At 49.9% G+C, this 22,508-nt stretch overlaps 6 protein-coding genes across 6 annotated transcripts; 5 read left to right on the top strand and 1 right to left on the bottom strand.

Moving 5' to 3' along the window:
• Positions 1-628: 628 nt before the first annotated feature.
• Positions 629-1,208, top strand: F5B22DRAFT_260627 (uncharacterized protein). Its single transcript, XM_047970090.1, has one exon. The coding sequence runs from the start codon at positions 785-787 to the stop codon at positions 1,088-1,090; it is 306 nt and encodes a 101-aa protein (XP_047835289.1). The 5' UTR covers positions 629-784; the 3' UTR covers positions 1,091-1,208.
• Positions 1,209-2,262: 1,054 nt separating this feature from the next.
• F5B22DRAFT_260624 (uncharacterized protein) lies at positions 2,263-3,211 on the top strand. Its single transcript, XM_047970089.1, has one exon. It carries the CDS (start codon positions 2,497-2,499, stop codon positions 3,010-3,012), a length of 516 nt encoding a protein of 171 aa, XP_047835288.1. The 5' UTR covers positions 2,263-2,496; the 3' UTR covers positions 3,013-3,211.
• A 388-nt stretch (positions 3,212-3,599) lies between these two features.
• F5B22DRAFT_260631 (uncharacterized protein) lies at positions 3,600-4,807 on the bottom strand. Its single transcript, XM_047970091.1, has 2 exons — positions 4,490-4,807; positions 3,600-4,405 (listed from the first exon to the last, which is right to left on the bottom strand). The coding sequence occupies exon 2, from the start codon at positions 4,242-4,244 to the stop codon at positions 3,621-3,623; it is 624 nt and encodes a 207-aa protein (XP_047835287.1). The 5' UTR covers positions 4,245-4,405; positions 4,490-4,807; the 3' UTR covers positions 3,600-3,620.
• A 1,513-nt stretch (positions 4,808-6,320) lies between these two features.
• Positions 6,321-9,538, top strand: F5B22DRAFT_588360 (phosphatidylinositol 3 and 4-kinase-domain-containing protein). Its single transcript, XM_047973664.1, has 3 exons — positions 6,321-7,304; positions 7,361-8,149; positions 8,208-9,538. Exons 1-3 carry the CDS (start codon positions 6,643-6,645, stop codon positions 9,028-9,030), a joined length of 2,274 nt encoding a protein of 757 aa, XP_047835286.1. The 5' UTR covers positions 6,321-6,642; the 3' UTR covers positions 9,031-9,538.
• Positions 9,539-17,255: 7,717 nt separating this feature from the next.
• F5B22DRAFT_642080 (S-adenosyl-L-methionine-dependent methyltransferase) lies at positions 17,256-18,917 on the top strand (the record flags this gene model as incomplete). The annotated part of the gene is made up of 9 exons (XM_047978072.1): positions 17,256-17,263; positions 17,314-17,428; positions 17,501-17,623; positions 17,781-17,819; positions 18,102-18,190; positions 18,239-18,420; positions 18,478-18,636; positions 18,692-18,785; positions 18,842-18,917. The coding sequence occupies 9 exons, from the start codon at positions 17,256-17,258 to the stop codon at positions 18,915-18,917; spliced, it is 885 nt and encodes a 294-aa protein (XP_047835285.1).
• A 2,211-nt stretch (positions 18,918-21,128) lies between these two features.
• Positions 21,129-22,126, top strand: F5B22DRAFT_260427 (Yqey-like protein-domain-containing protein). The gene has a single exon (XM_047970088.1). The coding sequence runs from the start codon at positions 21,386-21,388 to the stop codon at positions 21,968-21,970; it is 585 nt and encodes a 194-aa protein (XP_047835284.1). The 5' UTR covers positions 21,129-21,385; the 3' UTR covers positions 21,971-22,126.
• The last annotated feature ends 382 nt before the right edge of the window (positions 22,127-22,508 follow it).

The raw sequence follows: 22,508 nt of genomic DNA, 5'->3' as shown, positions 1-22,508 counted from the left end.
TAGGCAAGTAAGCTACAATTGATATCATTGTAATTTAGACCTGGAGTTCACTTATACTTTCCAGGTTTCCAAGCACCTAAATATTGTTGGTAGGTACTATGTAGCTTGTTCGTACCTACTTACTCAGGTAGGTTTTGAGGTACATATAAGTATAGGACCAGGCTCCTCCTTGGTCGAAAGTGAGTGCTATCTACTTACTACTATGTCGTACGCGCATACAGCACACACACACGCACACTATCATCATCGCCATGGTTCCCCATATCGCATATCGGCGGCGTTGATAGGCTTGCCGACAGGATCCCGGTTTTGATGACCCGCCCGCAGCCCCCCGAGCCCCCCCGTTGCCGCAAGATGCGCCCAGGAGGGGACCAGAGACCAGGGCAGTACGCTACGGTATTCGTATGTACCAGGCAGACCCAGGAGATGCACACCCACACAAGAGAGGCTAGCGTGCAGTGCTGAGAGTACATGCTAGGAAAGATACAACTCCGGGACTTTAAACTTGGAAGATGTTTCCATATTGAAGTGTATGTAGGTTTGTACCAGCCAACCTAGATAGTACTCGGTAGGAGTCGTTGCATGTTGCTGAGCATTAAGCAGAGGTGGTACAGAGTGTGTACATAGTACTATGTGTTATATATGTACCCAGGGATCATAATAGGTGCGTACAGCTTCCCTTCCCTTGCCTTGAGAGCCCTTACACAGCTTAGGGAGGGAGAGCTGCACCGAAAGCTTGCTTCTACCTCCTCGACTCATCTAAGTACATATCTGCCTATATACAATGTATGTTTCTAGGTCCTCTGCCAAGCAGTACCTACTCATAGCTGCTACCTCGTTTCTGCTCTTCGATGGGCATCTTTGTGGGTATCTTTGCTGGTCTGCTGACCTGCGCATATCCTCAGCTCTCTTACTTGATATGGCCAGTGCAAGGCCACGTGCCCCGCAGATCCAGGCAGAGAGCTCATGCACTCCATCTTTCTTCCTGCTACCAGTATTAACTAAACTATGCCATGTACGTGCCGATATTAGTATTTCCTGGTGTGGCCTTGACGCTCTTTGTGCTGTGGTGAAGATGCCGGGCCTGTAGAAAAGATGCTACTCACTGATACATAATACATACAGGCACTCAGGCATCTTAGCTGTTAATCTTTCTGCACTTCACCGTTCAGGTTGGGGGGTTCATATCTAGTCAACACCCCTGCTTGACGAGAGGCTTTCTATCCGTCATATCTCCTACCAATATTCTTACAAATTTTCTTACCACCACGTACTAACGTACAGTACAGTAGGTAGGCATGTTTATGGAGACTCCATACACACAGAATGCATCCGATACACCCAATAGGTAGTTCGCTCTGTCAGAAAATGTTTGATGCCGGGAAAACAGGCGTCACATGTCAAGTCTGCGCCTTTTGTCTGGACTGCTTGAGCATCTCGTTCCCCGAGTGTTCCCGAAACAAAACCCCTCAAATCCTTGCCGTTGCCCTGAAAGAGAATGACCCTTAGGCGGCGAATACAAGCCCAAGCTTACGACAAAATCCATCTTTTTCATGTCAAGGACCTTGGCTCATCTCCTACTCAGAAACTGCAAATGCAGCTGTACAGAGCTGCATGCAGAGTGCTATAGCTCCAAGGCAGTCCTACTAGGTAGAGTAGCATATGAAGTAGAGGACTGCTGATAATATTGGATCTTATCAGGGAAGGGCCATAGTCACGTGACCGACCTGTTGTTCGCTACCTAGTTGGAAACAATCTTATTTTAATAGGTACACGGGCACCTGAGACAAGAGTGCTGGAATCCTTCGTCGAGCGACGGCAGTCTCTATTTCAATAGTTCTCTCATCTACCTTTATGAAAGCAAAAAACCAGGAGGCGGTTTCTCAAACAGCATGGGCATCGCGAAGCGCGAACTTGGGTGCGGGCGGCTAGACAGGGGTAGGTGGTCTGAGGCATGCAACCAGGGGGTCCGCAGCTTGTCTGATCGCTGCTTCAGAACAACACCAAATGTGGTATCGCAGCTATACATCACTGCTCGGAACACGGATCAGGCGTAGTAGCCAGGCATCCGAAACATGAGCCTCAACTGAGCCCTTACTCTGGAAACCTCGCTCTCCGTCTTCTGGCAGGTAGGTGAGCACATAGGATGAACGATGCCGTGTGGGTTAAGTAAGCTCTTCTCTTGATTCTATCTTCCTTACCTACTTGCTGGTTCTGGTCTTCTTCCCCTTCTCTTCTACTTTGCCCTTGGTCACCAGCTCAGTCTGTCATTTCCTTTCGCCCTTCGCTGGTGCATTCTTTTTTACATTCTATCATTTGCTTCTTTATATTATTTACCGTGGCCGGCCACATTTCCCCCCTTATAATACCGACTCCGTTCATTTCCTCGTGCCGTTACTTCCTTGGAACATTAGGCCCAGACCGAGAGGAAGGCAAAGGAGCAAAGAGAATTAGGAATTAGCAAAATAAACGACGACACGGAACGTGACCGTCACAATGGCCCGTAAAGCGTCCTTCAACCCGATTGCCTCGCTGGTTCTTCTCCTCTCACTCTCGCTCTTCCATGTCTCGTTTGCTAGTGCAGCAGCAGTCCGTGTGAGAACTGCTATTGCTCCACGACAAAGCCCAGCTGAGACGCCTGCGATCCCTGCTAGCCTACCCGTGTCCTGTGCAGACTACAGTCGAATCGCCAATCTGTCAAATATTGCGACAAACTCTACGCTCCGTGCTGCATTTCTACGATCATCGTCGCTGGGCACCTTCCCCGCAGCGGCTATCCTCGACGCCGAAGCCCCAAAGCTAATGGATCTCATGTTCAATGTGGCACTCAATCAGGAGTGCGGAAACTCGAGTGCTATTGCTGTTGTCGAGGCTGGCCGCAACCTCACCGCCGGTACTGTGGCAGGGCTTAAGATTCGCGATGCTCCCGGTATTGCGCCTGACAATGTCGCTCTGCCGATTCTTTGCGTTGCCCTAATCATCATTATGGGGTTGCCAGCAACTGTGCTTTAATCTGACAAGGGAATACGGTTTTGCCAAAGACATCATCCGCCAAATACATCGCACCATAAGAAGGACGAAGCAGAACTTTATCGACGGTGGGCTGGTGGGTTGCCAGAACTAGAAAGGATGGATAGAATCGATCAGGATATGGTATATACACAGAGATAAGGCCATCATGAGACATCAAGGGTCGGGCACAAAGTTCCTGTCAATATATTAGTAAGAAGTGAACTTCTTAACTGTCTTGATCAAATAACCATGCCTGCATCGAAAATTCTCTTTACTCAGCGCCCTCTGACAATAGCCTAATACAAAGTGAATATTGTACATTAAACTAACACAATTCCAACCTGTTGCCCTTGACCCAGTATCATATGCTTTTCGACATGACTGTCAAACACCTATGCCATGTTCTCACACGGGCCCAGCGTAGCCGCTACTCTAGTACTTCCTATACTGGACGGCGTAAATGGAAATCTGGTATATCGTAGATCCCTTTTCACTTCCAAGCAGACTTTACAAACCTTGTTTCAGCATTACTTTCAATTGTGTCCAGTCCGAAAGAGAGAGCTTTAAGATATGTTTTGCTTGCCGCTCAAGCGAGCCCACTAACGCCGTTATTCACGACGCTCGTCGCTTTCCGCGCGTACTTCGCCCACCGGCATCGCCAACCCGTATGTCGTGACGGGGAGCACGACGGTTTCCACAGCCGTAGTGACCCTACCGTCTTCACTGCACGACATCATCTCGAGCCCCACCGGTAGGGCCCTATGAACACGGCTCCTACTCTGCGTCCTGTGTCGTCTGCGCTGCTGGGGCGCTGGGAGCAACGCCGCACCCGATCTGAGACTCGCACACGGAGAGCGAGACCGCGAGGGCGACATACTCCGCGGACGGCGGTGCCCGGCCAGCTCTGTGAGGCGGATCATCTTGCGGCGCGAGGGCGAAGGAGATGCTGAGGCGTTCCGCTCGCGAGCGTTGGTGGCGCCTACAGTGAGAACAGCCCCGTGCCGGTGTTGTGAGGTCGGCCGTGACGACATGTCTAGGTATCGTGAGCTGCTGCGGTAGCGGCAGCGCCCACGGAAGGTCGCCGACTCCGTTGAGGGGATCGTCGTGCGCGGATTCACATCGAAGAAATCCCGGCGCCGCTTGCGGCCGCGCTGGAACTCGGGTTCTGGCGACAGCGAGGTTATGGTTATGTCGAGGAGAGCCTCTGTCACCACTCCGGGAGGGACCGCCATTCTTGAATCGGGCGTGGCTAGATGACTGGTTTAGCCACGAGTTGTTGAAAGACGAGAAGATGATAGAGAGCTATTTCGAATGGTTCTTAGGTAACGGCCATATATGGCTCCGTAATCCCATGGACAATCAAGCAGGGCAGGTAGGTCTTTAGGACGTATGTCTGTGACGACGACAGACAGATCAGCGGCACATAGTGGGAAGCCACCACCATTTAAGTCTCCCCGTCTAGCTCTGTGAAATCTACCTTTCCCAGAATAAAGCGTTGGTACGAAGTAAGTTTGGAATGCAATAGAGCTTATTTTGCACGGGAGAGTGAGACTAAAGGGAGAAGGATTCCTCCTTTAAAGAGCTGGATAGAGAAGGGGTTCAAAGCAATCCTTCATTGGGGGAACAGCTTCGCCCTTAGATTCGCAATCGAGTGGTGGTTGTCCCGGACGGTTCTCCCAAATGTCAAGAACCACAGGCAGTGATCGACACTCTTCTGATGATCTCTAGGCGGTCGGGGCCAGCTCGTAGCATGAGGGGGCCCCGGGATCGATGACCTCTCGTCGTAGGGGGCCCATATGCGATTGGCCAGGTCAGGTGTGTTGCTCGCGGACTAGTTGACGTAGGTGAACTCTGTTTGCCGACGGGGCGAAACTCTGTAGGGGTGCGGAGAGTTTTATAGGAGAGTCAATGATTCAAGCAATCTACATTCCAACGTATAGTGCAGGATGATGGCTGATGTTGGAGCCAGGCTTCCTTCCGCTAGCTCGCCCTGGTTCCCCCCTCCCCCCTCTCTCCCCGTCTTGGCTTGGGGTAGGCTTTCTGGTATGGTGAAGCTGTGTACATGTATGTTTGTATGTGATTAATTGCGTCGAATGATAGAGAGCTGAGAATTGGAGGGTGTGGTCGTGCCAAGACCGCGGCGCACGTTGGGGCTGCATGGTTTCAATCTGGTTCTGCTGTGGTTCTGCACGACGTTAAGCCCATTCCATCTGGGAAACGGCGGGCATTGATGTACGAGATCGCGTGACAACAGCAGATTCAGCTTTGCTCTGTATCATGTACACGTGGTTGAAGTTCGGTATACAGAATATCGTTTGACGATGCCGCGAACCTGCTCGAAAGGACGTCGCCAAGCTACGAGTTCCGACTGTATGCGATAACCTAACCTATCCGTGCGGTCAATATCCGGTTTCCCTACTTGTAATGGACAAGGTATTTGCCCACTTAGTCTGTGGGTGCATTGCGAAGAAGAAGAAGAAGAAGAAGAAGAGAGAGAGAGAGAGAGAGAGATTTCCTCCATGAACTTTATCATAGCTCCTGGCAATTAGGCCTGTCGACGACTTTGGATAGCTACTTCGCGTTCCATACCTACCTATAATGCAAATACCTAACCAACGCCGGTGCCAGAGCCTGTGTCTGTGTCTACCTTATCTGTTTCTACTGAATAATTATGGTTCATCTTAAGCTGTCTGTCTGTCTGTCTGTCTGCTCCTACATTACCCCTACCGTCCAATGAATTGTATAATACTGACGACCGCTACATTGAGTTGAAGATTAGACGAACTGGATTCATATATCCAGATAAATTTAGTAAGTAGATAGAAGCCGGGGCTAACTGGGACAGGGCTGGGGAAACACTACTACCTAGACTAGGTAGTAGTACCAATGACAACCGGCGGGGAGCTGAGCCGACTCTACCTACACGTATAGGTCTCGAGTACCTTCACGATGCCTAACCTTCTACCTAAGAAATGGTTTAGCCGCACCTGGTAAAGTGTTTACGCCATCCTTTACGTACCAGAACATACCAAGCAGCCTAAACAATCGGGAAACTATTAAAGTATATATACATATGTACCTATCTACTGTACGTGTAAGTAGCACAAACGCGTGCACTTAAGTAACTCTGAAGGTACCGTAGGTGCTGTAAGAGTGTATGTACCTACTGTAGGTACCTAACCTCAGCAGGCAATTATCTAGGTACTACCGGTATACTACCGGTACTGTATGTTCCGTACTGTGCCACACTGTAGTACCTCTTAGGTTAGATTACCTCATACCTAAGATATCGACATACCATAACCAAGATCACCATCACATCTAGTTTCACATCGTTATTTTCAACTTATGTAAACATCAGCCAAGGATCTCGCTTTGCTGCTGAACCTCTCATTCATCGTCATTCTTTAAAGCCAAACTGCTATCTCCTGACTACCCATCTGTCTAAAGAAAAGGCGAGGAAGCGTGGCTACCCACCGGTAGTAGCCCCTTTCGCCGTTATTCACTGACAAGATCGACGCTCTCTTGCCAGCATGACATAATCCCTCCTACGATTATTGCCCAATCTTTTTTTCCCACTATCGCCTTTTGTCCAATTTTGTCGAATTATACGCCCGCCCAGCTGCTACAATGCCACGAAGCCGGCCTGCCACCACAGGCTATGAACGCCTAGCCCAGGCCGACCGCTTCAGCGACGAGTCCGACGACGATGACGAGTTCCTGGCCCAGAGCTCTGCCTCCCTCCAACCCCAATCTGCCCCTCGCTTCACGTCCAACACTCAGCCAAGACCGCACTCTGGCATGACCTCTCCCAAACCTTTGGCTCAACAAAAGAATCTTCCGAGACGGCATAGGAGTAACTCGGGTGTTGATCTAAAAGCTATAAACGCACGGCTGGAGCGATGGGCCGACGAAATTGCATCCAAATTCAAAAGGGCAAAGGGAAAACAACTCGGCGAGGAGGAGCGTCCCGACATACATTACACTGTTTTCCAGCCTCCCGCCGGCGTTCGGCCCGCCACTCCTGAGACACTTGCCATGATGCCTGCGCCAGCTATGTCCAAGGTGGAGTTCGACCAGGTAGTCAACAGCGTCAGGACTGCTATCAATCAGGGCATGCATCCTAGCATGATCACCCAGGGGAGCTCTGGTAGTTACTTCGCGCGGAACACGGACGGTAAGATCGTGGGTGTTTTTAAGCCAAAGGATGAGGAGCCTTACGCAGCCGGAAATCCCAAGTGGAATAAGTGGATTCATCGGAACCTGTTCCCTTGTTTCTTTGGGAGATCTTGGTAGGTTACCTCATGAATCTACGGGATATTCAGATCTCATATTAACTCATCGGCAGTCTTATTCCCAACCTTTCCTACGTCAGTGAGGCAGCAGCGTACACATTAGATTGCCAACTTCGTACCCACATGGTCCCGTACACGGACGTGGTCTGGCTATCATCCAAGTCTTTCCACTACCCGTACTGGGATCGGCGGAGCTTTTATAGAAAAAGGAAGCCCTTCCCCGCCAAACCGGGTAGCTTTCAGGTCTTCCTGAAAGGCTTCAAAGATGCCAACATTTTTCTGAGGGAACACCCATGGCCCGACCAGTACTGGTCTGGTCTTCGCTCCAATGATACACATCGGAATAGGCGGAAGAGATGGACTGCAAACTGTCGACCATCCAGCCAAGCGCCTTATGATGAGTACGAAAGCGACGAGGAGCACAGCGCTCGCGAGCAGCGGCCCCTGGGGCCAGATAATTTCATGTGGACAGAGACCTTAAAGCAATCGTTCAGAGAGGAACTTGAGAAACTGGTCATATTAGACTACATAATGCGAAATACAGATCGGGGCTTGGACAATTGGATGGTGAAGGTAGATTGGGATACTCAAGAAGCCACGATAGTTTCGGAACCACCGCAGCTTAGCATGGATCTCTCAAACGAGGAAGAGCGTGAACCAGCGGCCAGGCCAGTTGACTTAACGCAACGAACGCAGTCAGCTAATTCACAATCGCGTCCCTACAGGGTACAAAAGCCCATGAACGCAGGTGATTCTACGAATGCACGAACCCCCAAAATGTCTATTGGGGCCATTGATAACTCGTTGTCGTGGCCATGGAAGCATCCAGACGCTTGGCGAAGGTATGATTCCCTTCCATTACGCTGATCATAAAGTGAATCATACTAACCCGACTGATAGTTTTCCTTTTGGCTGGCTTTTCTTGCCTGTTGATCTCATTGGGCGACCATTCTCACAGAAGACCCGGGATCATTTTCTCCCTCTATTAACATCTACAACATGGTGGAGCCAAACGTCGCATGAACTACGAAAAGTCTTCCAGATTGACCCCGACTTTCAGGAAAAAATGTTTTCTCGGCAAATGGCTGTCATGAAAGGGCAGGCTTGGAACGTTGTTGAGACACTGAAAACGCCAGATCACGGGCCACTAGAGCTCACTCGCCGAGCAAGGGTCTGCGTATGGGATGACCTGGTCGACGTTCCTGTGGCCGTGCCGATGCGGATGACTTCTTCCGAGGTGCGCCGGAAGGCCGATATGGGTCGCCGCGATGTCATACATGAAGAAATGGATATTGGTGCAGCTAACTCGTCTTCCCAACCTATTAGGCGCAGTGAAGACTTGCTCGGCCTTTCTGCCCCCCTTCCACACCATGGTCGGTTCGATCTAGCCACAAGTCCGAGGGCGCAATCACCAGAGTCAGAAGAGAATGGCTCGGCTTCTGGGCAGAGACCGAGCTACCAAGGCCCCGCAAGGTCCGAGATTGTGGCAAACTCGAATTACAAATATCGGCATCGTCCCTTCACAGGAGCGCGTAGACATAGCAACACCATTGCGCAACAGATGTATGGCCCTCCAAATAACGTCGAGCAAGCTGCCGAAGATGATGCAGAAGGTGATCTCGGGTATGCAGCTGCCGAAGGTATGGATGGCCACAGGCGTAAAGTTATAGTCGAGCGGCTAGAGGCGGTCAAAGCTAGGAATCCAGTTTTTAGTTGGTGTTAGACTACTGTTTTTGGGCATGATTCTAATGCTACGGTTTTCAGTCGTTACGACACGAGATCGCACTTTTTTGGTTTTTGCTTTGGGCGACGGCGCAAGGGGTCAATAGATACACTTACACTGGGCATTGCATCGGTGAATATGTACACACAACAAGAGCAATAGAGGAGCCAGCCGCTTACTTCTTTAGGATTCTTTCAAGCAGGTCATACATAGATGTGGTTTATGCATTGAAGGGTTTTCCTTGTGGTCTTGCTAGAGGAAAGAGAAAACTTGTTCTACCTCTTCTTGTACAATACTAGTTGTTGGCGAATTTCGGGTTAATATATGGTCTGTAATACCACCCAATGAACATACTGCACTTTACAACGAGACCTTTGATAAGCCAAATCACTTGTATAGTATTCCACCTCTTCCTATCTTTCTAGGTGGTGAATTAGGCAAATCTTTGCTCCTCGTGTAATATGACATCCCTGAACGAGCCCGCCCGTAAATCGGAGCCGTTCTTTCGGTGGTGGTGGAACATTGGGTGGGTAAGGGGACAGAGACAAAGAAAATAGAACAAGGTTATCCCCGGGCTTCGGGGCGCAGCCATGCGCAGGGCAGATATTATGATATATTACCTGTCACTTATCAGAAAGAGAGTAATGAATCTAGCGATCAAAATCCATCATGTCCATATCCCTGTTAGCGTACCTAGCTATTGGGCCTGCCTAATTTGCAAAAGGAACATGAGACAAGTATACCGTCCACACAGTATTTCTTTTTGCAGTACAGGCAGAAAATGATAATTAGTCCAGTGGTTAGTCTTACAGGTACATATTCTATATGTGAAGAGTGAAACTCGAATCCTACCAGTACTTTTTTAACTTGCCTTACTAATTACGCTGGCTCACCGGTTAGCAGGTAGTCTCAATCTAGTTTATACTATGTGTTTAGGGCGATCTAATAATAGCATTGAGGTTACCAGAGCAGTACTGTTCTTACATATAATATAGATTTGGGAATAACATGCACACTGAAATTATCTGCACGGTTCCCTGCTTGACTGTCTCGGCCGAATAGCCTCCTCAGTACCGGTCTATCGGGGAATGAGGTCATGAGTACGTACGTGGTCTCAGTTACAAAGGAAGGGTTTTCGTAAGTATAGTAAGGAAAGACACAGAGCTTAGGCGCTCTGGTTTTACACGTGTAGAATGTTATCTAAGCTAACATATATGTATGAGATTAGTCAAATGGTTAGTAAGATGAGATATCAGCTCAAAAGAGCTTAAGACGGATAATAGTTCCGGAGGAACAACCCCTGGTATAGGCAAGTCATCATGATTCGCGCTTATACTACCGTAAGTAGATACTTACAAAGACGTCGAGGTTTGAGAATACTTAGAGGTCCGAGAGTTGGGCCTCTCTGTTCATACAACGAGAGCTGTAACTGGAGCTGGGCCAAGTTGGACCTGACTACTTACTAGTTTAGGAGGGCAGGTTGAGTTCGTCTACGCGAGCCAAGAAATCCTCGATTACGATAGCCTGACATACCAATCTACCTCGTTTGGCGAGTGAGTACTTCTAAGACATCGTGCAGAAATCGTGTCGCCCTTACTTCATTGATCTCGGATACCATTATTCCCTTTCATTTTCTTTTTTCTTTTCCCAATTTTGTTATAGCTAGTGGTAGGTACTACCTATAGTACATACAGTACATAATACATGTATAGTAATCGTAGGTATTATGCTTCATACCCTTATAATATACGCCTCACTTCCACGTTACCCGAGCTCTCCCCGAGAGCACGCTAGCACCGCATGCAAGTTGAGAAATAAAAACAACAAGAAGAAGAACAAAAGGGCTCGGGCTGGTTAGCGCGTATTGCAAAAGTTCCGGCACTGAGGTTTTTTTTTTTTTTTCCCTTCTACATCACACTAACTATCTTCCCTACCCACTCACTATATTCGGCGTATTCCGATGTGCTCACGAAAGCGATATTAAAGTGTAGGTAGCGTATTATAAAAAGTCCACAGAGGAGAAAGATCAAGTCTTGGCGGAAAGAGGGGGTTACACAGAAGGACTGGAAGAGGGAGGAATACGAAACTGTGCCAGCCGTATAGAAAAATGGTAGTAGTAGGACTGGGTTGAGAGCAAGAAAAGGTCATATAATGCCATGTGGTATTGGGATATGGACGTGTAAATATGCACCTATGTCCTATTTTGGATAGTGTACGCTAGGGAGGTTATATGTAGGTTAGTCCTATGTTCATTTAGCCATGGATGAATCATTCATTCACCTTGCCGCCAAAACAAGACCCAGGCCGGAATTAGACCAGTCCAGATTGACAGACGGACGGACAGGCTAGACAGAGATAGGTAGATAGATAGACAAGCAGACATAAAACGGGCCGACCCGCAACTCTCTCTCTCTTTTCCTGGTTCTCCCCTCTTCCTCAACCCCCTCACCCCCTCTTTTGCCTAGTTCGTCCCGCCAGCCGCAGGTCGAGATGCTTGTTCTCTTGATTTTCGTACACTATCTGTCTAACCGAGCTATCTGGCTAGGCAGGTTGCTAGGTTAGGTAGGGAATGTTGAACGTCAATCCCCTCATGCTTGTCTGTCTCTACATAGTACTCAGGAGTTTCTTTTTGTGGATGAAGAGCAGGAGAGCGTGAGTTCATGTTGCATCAGACGGGGTTGGCGAACCGGTGGTGATTGGTTGGCTGGCTGGCTGGGTTAGTTAGCTTTGCCGGGTGTGAATGTTATCAAGCATTCTTCAATCTGTCTAAGACATGCATATCTTGGATGCAACGCTACACATCTAACTTTGCAAATGTCTACAGTGCATGCGCGTGTGCGTCCCCTCTGGTCCCTCCGTCTGTCTGTTTCTTTATGTCTAGCTGCGTTCCTGCCCGCATGTCTCACACTGGATAGGTTCGTGATATGGAGACTTGTACGGGACCCCGTCTGGGACTTCTTGTTCCCCGCCTCATTCTCTCTCCTCGGTATCCCGACAGAGCAGTAGAGCAGATGCATGTACAGTAGCCCATGCATAAATACCGTGCACCTACAGATTTTAGGCATAGATGCTACTACTGCAGCATGTAGGTAGTAGTAGGTAGGGTTGGTCGGTAGGTAGATGCCTATGCTCGTGCAGGAGTCGTGCAGAGAAGAAAGCATTACACATAACATGCGTATTGTCTGTCCCTACGCTACTTCGTACATCCTACCGGGTACAGTAACTGAGTATCCAGCTGCGCGGCAACGTCGCAATGTTACCACGTAAAATCCGACTAGAGCTGCGTGTTGCAAACGATGGAAGCCAAGGGCAGGCATTCACGTATCGAATTCTCAGGGAGGCGGCGGGGTTGGAAAGCAACAATTACATTGGAATATACCCCTAGCAAGACTGGCTGACCCACTGGCCATGATGACTGTGGTGATTCAGGTGGAGGCTGGAACAGCGACTGGTGCTCACTTATCCAACCCCTTCTTTCGGCCAGACTACACCGTTGGGATAGTTAATGCTTAGGGTTCGAGTTGCCTTCATCAGTGTCGGTTAGCGATATGTCCTCGGGTGTGCACTTTATGTAAGTAGTCTTCAACGCATCCTTTACAGCAAAACTCCAAGTCACTTGAGAGTATGCCGCCTATGGCGCGGTGTTGGGTTGCCGTGGCGCTCCATCATCCCATGTTCTCGGTAGTGGCCATGACTACTATGGCGATCTCATATGGCACACAGCATTGCAATGCCAGGGGCATCTATTTGCTTACGGGTGAGTCAAATCACCCTGCGAGAGGGACCTGATCCCGTTACTTGGAGGCGGAACTGAGGCCATTCATAACACGCCACCCATACCCCATTGGAGCGTGCTTCCCGTGCTGATGTAAGATATAGGCCTCCCTTGAATTCGAAGATGAATAGGAAGCGAATGGCAGCTTCGCTACGGCTGCTGGAAAGTTTGCTTATTGACAAGTGAGGCACACTATTCGCCGGAGACTGCTGTGCTACTGCGTCGCGCCACAAGCTTGCCGCTTGAATCCATTCCAGAGCCACGGTATTGGGCGATCGGTAGCGGCACCGTGGTAGATGACGCTTGGAACACTTTTCGTAGGATGACACGTCAGAACCGATACGGGGCCAGGTTTGTGGTTGCAGTGGCTTTTGGATGTGCATATGTATGTTGGGTGTAACACATGCTGTCGCCCTCGCTGCGCCGTGGGCCGCCTGTTTGACAGCGGCGCGCTCTAGCTGGGACAAACTGGAGCGAACGGTCTCGGTCACACCGGTCAAGTGCTTTGCCAAACCTTAACTACTGTGTAGCTCTATGTGAACTACTAAGGCCTCAATATTCAAGCTGAGGTAAGATGTCGGATAGCTTCCGCTATGCCGGCCACGTTTGCTCCTGATCTTCGCTCTCATCGTTGGTAAGCCCTCGTAGTACCTAGTATCGACGTGCCTGTGCGACAAAGACTAGACAACGAGAGAAAAACCGGCGTGGTATGCCTATAAGCCGTGGGTAGATATGTATAAGTATGTACACTACGCGTTTCCTGCCGTACCCCTCAAGGGGGTACAGTGCATTGGAAGGTGGCTTGCAGCAGCTGGGCCGGGACGAATCCCGCTCATCGCCCAAACGCTGGCGATTCCTTGCGCCAGGTTCGTGGATCCAGTGAAACCAAGGCGTTTCGAGGGGGAGCCAGACACTCGGGTTAATTCAGCCAAAGTGGGCTAAATGATTCGACTGGGCCTGAGTGCCAGACATGCTCGGGATTCTCGGGCTTAACCTACTAATCAAATTGCTAGGCGGCGCGGAGCTGTGGGATCCGCTGTGGTATGTAGCGCAGTAGCAATATGACCGTAATCAATCGCTCGTCATCCCTCGAGTAGCAAACGTACTGTAGCATACAGTATGCGGTGGGCAAACGCTGCTTGGACTCATCGTGTCACCTTACAGTACTGAGTAGACTACAACAGGAGCGCGAATCACCCCATTCCCATTGTATTTCGTATTATCGTTTCACACTGGCTGCTGCAGCGGTGCCTAGTCCACGTGAACGAGGATGTGCCAAGTGTTGACAGGCCAGAAGGACGCGGCGCATTCCGTGACTGTTGGACACTTTCTTCGGGATCAGACATCTGAGGCAATCCCCAGCCGGCTGCGGTAACCCCGTGCTGACGTTTGTCCATAGGGGCACAGCAAACAAACACACGCTCGACACCGAAGGAGCTGATATCGTTCCTGTTCCTGGCAAACGTTGCGAGTCAGCAGCATTAACTTGGGTATGGGTACGCATGCCCACAAAGCTACCAAGCTGTCTGACCCGATGCTCTGGTACACGCTAATGCATGCTCACTAAAATAAAGTAAGACATGTCGAAGGATGAGAAGGAGTCTCCTTGTAGGCTAGTCTAGGGAGCCATGCTGATACCAGCTACCTATGTCGCGATACCATCCGCGTCCCATATCGCCATGTTCCTATGTTTGGTACATTAGACGGCATATACATATACGTGTTTGCATTGAGCTCGCGAGAGTAGAGCAAGTCGTACAGTACGATCCCACTTCGTCTGCCTCGTCGCCGTAGTCTGTGGCCCGCTTGTTTCGGCAGCTTCTAACTATGTGGTCCATTGTTGTTACTATGACTACTTAACCGGGCCGCAGCCGATTGTTTGGCTGACACACAAGTTCCCAGCACTTTGGGACATTCCCGGCAGGTAATTTCTCGTCGGTCTGATCTTGTGGGGGCCCGGCAGGGAAAATTGCGTGCGTCAAGGGACTCTAAAGCCAACTGGTTAACCATCTTGAGCATGGCCTACTTGTGTCAAAGGCGGCGAAGCGGAGTCGTTCTTCGGACCTCCCAGACAGGGGTTGAGACCATAGAGATTCTAACCTTCTATGGGTAGACCAACAAGCCTGGGGGCGTTCACATTTGCGGGCAGATACGCTATGTATGATTCCTTTACACCAGGAGCGCTCATTAGCAACACCAGCATGCGAGCACATGTTAATAACTAGGTTCATGCACCTATATATACGAGTTTGAAGAGCTCCATGAACCTTTGCCCTCATGATGCTAGATGATACTGATGATACTGCAATGGCGTGTAAAGTTTAAGCTCCATACAATATCATTCGCTGTAGTAAAAGTATATGATTCTTGGTCAAGAGACAGGTGAGTTGCGTTGTCGAAGTGCTGCAGCCCTTGATACCGCCCTCTCCACGCGCGTGGCGTGTCTAGGCGAAGCGCAAACTCCACCATGGCCGGCCTGCTCTATTTGACAATTCGCACTGGTCTCGTGGGATGGGGAACAACGAAGGGAAGTATCGATGATGCCGTGCTATGCGGGTACTATACGGAGTAGTGATAGCTTGTTTCTCCCTGAGGCTACTACTGTACCTATTGTGGTGGTGTTGACAGGGGGTTAGGCGATTGAGCTAAAGGCTTTTGTTTACTATGTAGATTCCTAGGCTCTGCATGAAACCGACTCGCTGGACCCATGATGGTTGATGGGTAAGAAACTTTTTTGAAGGGCGTGTAGCGGTGAGATGAGGCAGCAATGACCTGGCAGTCCGCTAATCGCAAAGGGGGCACCCGTTACGAAACATGGTGGCTGTTCCTTTTTGCTCTCTTCTTGCATACACCCTCGACATAATGCCCGGTCGGACTACCTAGACGCCTTGTAATGTATAATCGATAGCGTTATGAGGAAGCTGATCCGGTGTCTTGTAACTCCCGAGCTTCCCCTCCGATACAGCAGAGTTAGATGAACAGCTAAACGGTTGTGCTCCCTCTCCTCACTTACCGTCACGGCGGCCCACAAAGCGGCCTAGGGAAAATGTCTACTTGAGACTAGCCAGCAGCTAGCAAGACGGGAAGAAGGTTGTATATCACAACTCTATAGCGTTAGACCACACATCTCGTTATGTCCATATGTCATTCCCTAGCTCTTCTATGGCTATGCCAAATCGTTTTCGAGTATCCAGGTTGCCAGGAAGTTCAAGCGTCGCAACAGGGAACAACATACCCATGCGTTACCAGTTGTGGGAGCATAGACAATCCCATCGGTACATTGACTGACCCCGTCTCGCTGGACCCAAGTGTCTGGGCAGTGAATTAATATTCTATGCCATGTACGAAAGGCGTTAGCTACCCGGCTGATCCATTGGCTTGGGATCCTTGAGCACCGCTGTTGTGCGCCACTCGGGTCATTTGGCGGATGATAGCTCACAGTGTCGAGATCAGCGTTTGTCTTCGGCACTCAAGAGCTCTTATGTTTCCCCGTAAGGCCTGGCCTCATTTACCGACAAACCCTCCCCAAACTTCGAACTTCCTCCGCTCTTGGTCATCTGGTCAAGGGTACGCGTTAGCCGGTTGAACCGCAACCTGCAGCTGCGAGGGACGAGTGGGCAACAAGGAATGTGTGTGTCTAGAAAACAGGGGAAAAGAAGTAGACCATGCTAGTTCTATTAGGTAGTATGGACGTTACTCTGGCCTTTACGAGTGGCCCTGGACCCTATCAGGCCACACAACAAAGCCATTACTACCCAATAATGTCAAATGCTGTGTCTGTAGCTTCGACCAGGCCTGTCTACCGCCAGAGAGGCGTACAGTCAATGCGGGCAACCTGTAGTGAGACGTGGTGCCTCTCAATGTCATCTTTTCCCTCTCCTAGCTAGTGGAACCAGGTTAATCTGCGCGATGGTATACCCCCAGCATCTTGTTGCGGGTTCTTATGCATGCTATGGATTGACTCGCAGCAACGTTAACAAGGCTAAGGTCTTATTATAAAGGAATCAGAAATCTGTGAAAATAGATGCGGTGCCCGATCGGCAGCGGTACTAATAACCTCGTGGGGTCCGAGGTGATGCGTGTGGGTGACTATCATGCAGTGGTTGTCGAACAGGTCATAATACCCATTAGCTCCACATAAGTCTAAGGCCGTAGCACATTAATCCTGCAACTCGCGGATACTAGTTACAGCTCGGGGAGAGCAGAATAGTAGAATCAATTTGGGAACCCATGCTGGTGGTTCATGGGCTGAGGTAATTAAGATCTAGGTCGGGTAAGCCTATTAGGGGATTTCGGTCAAGCTCTCAAGAGGTTCTATGTGCGACAGTGACGACCTCCACCGCACTTAGCAAGCAAGCAACAAGTGGAAAAATTGCCTCGATATTGAAAAGAGAAGAAGACAGCAAGAGACACACATACCATTGTCTAGAGAGACACGGTTGTTCAAAACATGGCCGAGTAATTGCCCTTAGTCCGGGGCCCTTGTTGACCTGCTGACAAGTCGACAGTCAAGCCGACACCGTGGAGCTTAGCGATGAGGTCCAAGAAACGTTTGTTCTTCACAACCGATCATTTCAGCGATATGCCATCGACAACAACACCTATTTCGTTCCCGTTGACGAGGTGCGTCATGCCCTACTCATCTCCAGAATGTAATAGAGAGTGGAGTGCAATGCTAATGTGTGGGTTACTCAGGATGAAACCCTTCGATTGCGGATCCAACATGGCGTCTTGACTATGATGTTCGACAATAGACTCATTTTCCCGCCTCTTGACTCACCGAGACGCGTCCTTGATTGCGGATTTGGGACAGGAGAGGTGAGGTGCTCACTTTGTCATCAATACTCTCTTGATTTTCCTCCGAGCTGCTCTTCCTCGTATCCAGATACCTTGGCAGGTTCATCCTCATACTGGGACACTGGTAGACCGTACACCGTAACTTTCCTTATCGAGTACAATACTGACTTCTACGAAGTGGGCTCTCCAAGTAGCCTGGGAGCACTCTAGATGCGAGGTGCGCAGATCAAAAATTTTGTTGCTGATATCGTTCTCGTCTTGGGTAGTTATTTGTTCTGTGTGCAAATTCCGGGCAAATCCGGCGACACCTTTCCGCCTACTTGGTTCCGGCTGTGCGAGGAAGGCTCTGCAACAACACTGCTTGTGGAAACACCACAGTGTCTCTGCATGCAAAATTAGAAGAGGAGGGAAACGGCAATCAAAGCAACAGACCGGGCGAGGCTGTAAAGCAAAGCAGTTGAATTATACTAGGTCTTTGTTCGCTGATATCGGGAACTAGGTCCGAGGTATCGATATAACGCCGCACCACCACAACCCCGAGGAAGGCTTAGAGAATCTATACCTCGACATCGACGATCTCAATATGTCGTAAGGTCTGACCCAACCAAACATGAAAGGGTCTGACATAGAAAACAGACTTCAATTTCCTTCGAACCATTTCGATCTCATCAACAGCAGGCTGGTAGCAGGCGGAATCAACAGCGAGCGATGGACCGAATATATCCGCGATATACTCCGGTGCCTTCGCCCGGGCGGCTGGGTTCAAATGGTTGAAATTGATTTTAATGCGCAGTCAGATAATGGTGCTCTAACGGATAGTAAGTGTCGCACAAACGTGTGGCACCCATGGGATCGAGCTTATACGTTGTTTGTAGACTCGGCTCTTCGGCAGTGGTCGCAGACCTATCTCTTTGCGATGGAGCAGTGCAAGAACCCGAGGGCTCCTCGCCGGCTTGGAAGCTGGCTTAGACACGCTGGCTTCACGGACGTAGATGAGCGCATGATCCCACTGCCAATGTGTGCCTGGTCGGATAGTAAGGAACGCAGTCGTAAGGCAAACCTTGGTATTGGCTAAATTGGCTCTTGCAGATCAAAGAGAGTATGATATTGGAGCCGCAAACCAGGAAAATATCCGAATGTTGTTGTCGTCCCAAGCGATATACCCTTTCACCCACTATCTTAGGTAAGCTCTCGTCAACTGAATGCTGAGATAACGGGTGACATTAACAGCGACCTTAGTATGTCAATTACTGAATTTCACGTTTTGGTGGCAAAGGCGAGAGCGGAAGCTGCCAACCCAGCGCTTAAGGTATAAATCTCATTGCTCCCAGCATCCTATTCTGTTTTGAATATGGACTAGGCTGACAGTCGCTACGTCTTCCTAGCCATACTTCCCTTTGTGAGTGCTGTCTTTCCTGAATGGTGTCCATTGCTGCGATGTTTCTAATGGTTTGGTTGAAGATATGTCTGCGTGGGTAAGAAACCCCGAAGATAGGCCACATTCGAGAATGCAATTTGGAATTTCGACTGGTTACATCCAAGGAGCATCACACTGTGCTGTTGCCCATTTGTCGCTTGATTCATATGTCCGGGCCTCCGGTACGGAGGAGTGTATATTGCTAATGGCGCGTGTTCTCGTAAGCGAGTCCGCGGTATACGCGCTGGGCCGTAAGGAACAGACCCCTTAAGTGATGCACGCAATCAGCAGAATCCATTGGCCCAGTATGCTACCAAAAGGCACAGCTGAAGTGAATTGGGGTGAAGCTTGAGAACACGACACAACAAGCAGTTTTCGGGTGAACAATGAATTGGTATAGAATACGATCAGAGAAAGGAGGGGATGAGGTTGGCTTAAGGTTTCTGCCAGACTTGAATTAACAGTCCCGAGGGCAGGGTAACGAATCAGAAGCATTAATTATTGCTGAACTCCTCCCACGATGTGACCATTCATAGAACCCATGCCAGCTGACTGGGCCGCCGTTATCCAAGACCGAGCGGGCTCCCCTATAGGGACTTGACAGTGTAGAGAAGGTTGGGACTATCCATTTGCGCAAGACTGTCAGTCGGTCGGGACCTGGACGCTCCGTTCTTAGTGGTGGGATCACTCTGATGGACTCCACGACTAGGTTGCTCACTTGCTCTCACGCAGCTATCTATGGCCCCCTACAGGGTTTCTGTACACGGATGATGTGGCAGTGGTTCGCAGTGGGCTTCTCGGCCACTGGAAGGGCGGTGGTGCCCTCACTGGACTTGGCTGTTCCTTGACTACTACTCCATATGACCAATCAGGCAGCGGACAAGGAGTCCAAGATGGCAGCTCTCAGTCTTTTCGGGTAGTGCTTCGAGGCTGGCCGTGTAACCCAAGATAGCCGTCAAGGCAACCCCAGAGAAGAGTAGAGGTCGAAAATTACCCATCCTGAGCAGCGTGGCCGCGGATCGTGGTACCAGTTACGGAGGGAGGCTTGTCTGGGTGCATGTGGGCCAGCCGCGGAAATACAACTTTGCATTCCGACCCTTGTTGTGAAGCCAGCTTGTCGCTGTTGGTTCTGATCAGGTGATCTTCCTAGCCCATTTTTATTCTTTATTTCGACGTTAGGCATCGTGACACTACCGACGAGCCTCTCTTGGTATGTTGGTGAATTAGGGGAGACTATGGCTGCAAGTGATACGGTGCTGGTCTTTCCGGCTACCCCGACTTCCTCTCGAACTGATGCTGGAGATTGCAGTTCCGGGCGCGATTGGCCAGCAATAGACGATACTGATCCAGCGATGCAATGCCAACTCTGGCTGTGGATGGCAGATGGCGCATCGATGATGCCCAAACAAGCCTTGTGCCAAGACGATGGCATTCAGGTTGCCGGCGAATCAAACTCCAGCGAGGCAACCCGAACCGGCTAATACAGACTTGACAGATGCTCTTTACATGGTTGCACGTGGATGATTCAGCGTGACTGCCTAATGATGTCGTCCCCAGGAAGACTACTACAAACTACATATGTATGTACATTGTAGGTATGTATGTACTACCTAGGTATGTAGGGAGTACATCTCGATAGATGCTGAAGTAGGTACATTACATACATATGTATATATATCCATACATATATAGGTACATAGGTATGTATGTATGCATGTACTTGGCTCGATATCTGTACTACATGTATGATGTAGTACATACCTGTAACTACCTAACTATGTACACATACGTACTCCGTATAGAGACACCTCTACTCATATGTACACTAGACAACGAATTGTTAAGCTCTTAAACGAGACATTTCCTCCATATGTATCCCCCAAAGATACCTAGGTATGTAGGTAGTTACTGTTAAGCTAGTTAGATTAAACCAACTAATCCCAGCATGATATGCAGTTCTTTTAATTCCCAGTACCGTAGTGTGAAGAGAAGAACGAAGCAAGCCTGAGCCAATACAATTTGCCGACATGACCCCTTAGGGAAACAAAGAAGGTCCCTGTAGCCGAGAACCGCCAGATGGCTGCCAACCGCGGCCAAGCCTGTTGATTGGCCAATTCAAGCACCAGGATCCCATCTTAAAATTAACAACGACCTGCTGTGTTTGGAGTTCGAACTACCGACGCTTCAAGCTTCGACCTTCAAATTGTCATCATCCAAAACTGTCGCGGGTTAGGCTATCTGCAAGAACCCAACGTCCACCCTGGTCCAAGCCCTTTGTGCCCAACGCACCGACAATCTAGCGAGATATCAGGCCGGCAACCCCGACCCCTTTCCCCCTCCCTCCCTACCTACCTTTCACCCTCACAATGTCCCTCCGACCAAGCACGAGAATAGCGACAGGCCTGCTGCGCCCTCAGGCCAGCCGACTACCCTCTCGCATACCCTCTCTCGCATCTTTCCGCAGCTACAGCGACGCGCCGGCGCCTCCTCTGCTACAGAAGCTCAAGGCGGACTTGAAGACTGCAATGCGCGCCAAGGATGCAGCGCGACTCTCCGTCTTGCGCGCCGCATTATCCTCGACACTCAACGCATCGAAGACGTCGTCCCCCATCACGACCGACGCCGCCTTGGTAGGCCTGCTCCGCAAGCAGGCTCGAGGGTGCGCCGACGCCCGAGATGAGTTTGCGGCCGCGGGTCGCGATGATCTGGTTGCCAAGGAAGAAGCGCAGATTGCGGTGCTGAATGAGTATATGGCCGACAGCGGCGTGGAGGAGCTGTCTAGCGACCAGCTCCGGGTCGTCGTGCGGGATGTCGTTGCCGGGCTCGGTGACGAGAAAGCGAAGATGGGCGACATCATGAAGACGCTTCTGGCCCCTGGTGGGCCGCTGGATGGCAAGGATGTCGAGAAGGCTGAGCTTGCCCGCGTCGTGAAGGAGGTTGTGTCCGCGTAGAGAGCCCCCAGCATACCCGCTGAAGATAAAGGTAGCGCTACCCTGCACGTAACCTTTTTTTACGGGCTTACAATGTGGCGGCGGCTCTCACCTACGGAGTGCGCTATGTTGAGAGCATAGAACCCACAAACGGTGACACCAAGCACACCCTTGCTGGTCAACGATTTCATGAAAGCGAAGAGCACTACGAAGTCTGTATGATACATGTTGTATGACTAGGTAACTTGAACTGTAACCCATCTTGAGTGCCAAGAAATGAGCTATCAGCCAATAAGCAGCATTGCATGGGAAAGGCGTAGGTTTAGAGCATTATGGGAATAAAAGAATATCTTCACTCTGCAAAGTTGTACGTCGACTCTGGTATCAGTTCAGTGTTCGAAGACAACATTTCTGCCACATCTTCAGCACTGAGTCTGAAACCACGCGTACATGAAGGCCTTCACACCCTCGAGGTTACGCAAGTTGTAGCACCAAAATAAGTAAGGTTAGTTGATTGTGCTTCTCCCAAGCATCAAAATTTGATCGTGGTATAGTGTGG

This window comes from Xylaria bambusicola, assembly GCF_022495145.1.
Source record: "Xylaria bambusicola strain CBS 139988 unplaced genomic scaffold F5B22scaffold_3, whole genome shotgun sequence".
In the NCBI taxonomy this organism is placed as follows: domain Eukaryota; kingdom Fungi; phylum Ascomycota; class Sordariomycetes; order Xylariales; family Xylariaceae; genus Xylaria; species Xylaria bambusicola.
The sequence above is the reverse complement of the archived record's forward strand: the minus strand, read 5'-3'. Positions and strand labels throughout refer to the sequence as shown.

Coding starts and splice junctions, on each gene's coding strand:
- F5B22DRAFT_260627 (XM_047970090.1), top strand. CDS start 785: ATGTATGTTTCTAGGTCCTCTGCCAAGCAGTACCTACTCATAGCTGCT.
- F5B22DRAFT_260624 (XM_047970089.1), top strand. CDS start 2,497: ATGGCCCGTAAAGCGTCCTTCAACCCGATTGCCTCGCTGGTTCTTCTC.
- F5B22DRAFT_260631 (XM_047970091.1), bottom strand. CDS start 4,244: ATGGCGGTCCCTCCCGGAGTGGTGACAGAGGCTCTCCTCGACATAACC.
- F5B22DRAFT_588360 (XM_047973664.1), top strand. CDS start 6,643: ATGCCACGAAGCCGGCCTGCCACCACAGGCTATGAACGCCTAGCCCAG. Junction 7,305..7,360: donor TGTTTCTTTGGGAGATCTTG/GTAGGTTACCTC, acceptor ACTCATCGGCAG/TCTTATTCCCAACCTTTCCT. Junction 8,150..8,207: donor CATCCAGACGCTTGGCGAAG/GTATGATTCCCT, acceptor CCCGACTGATAG/TTTTCCTTTTGGCTGGCTTT.
- F5B22DRAFT_260427 (XM_047970088.1), top strand. CDS start 21,386: ATGTCCCTCCGACCAAGCACGAGAATAGCGACAGGCCTGCTGCGCCCT.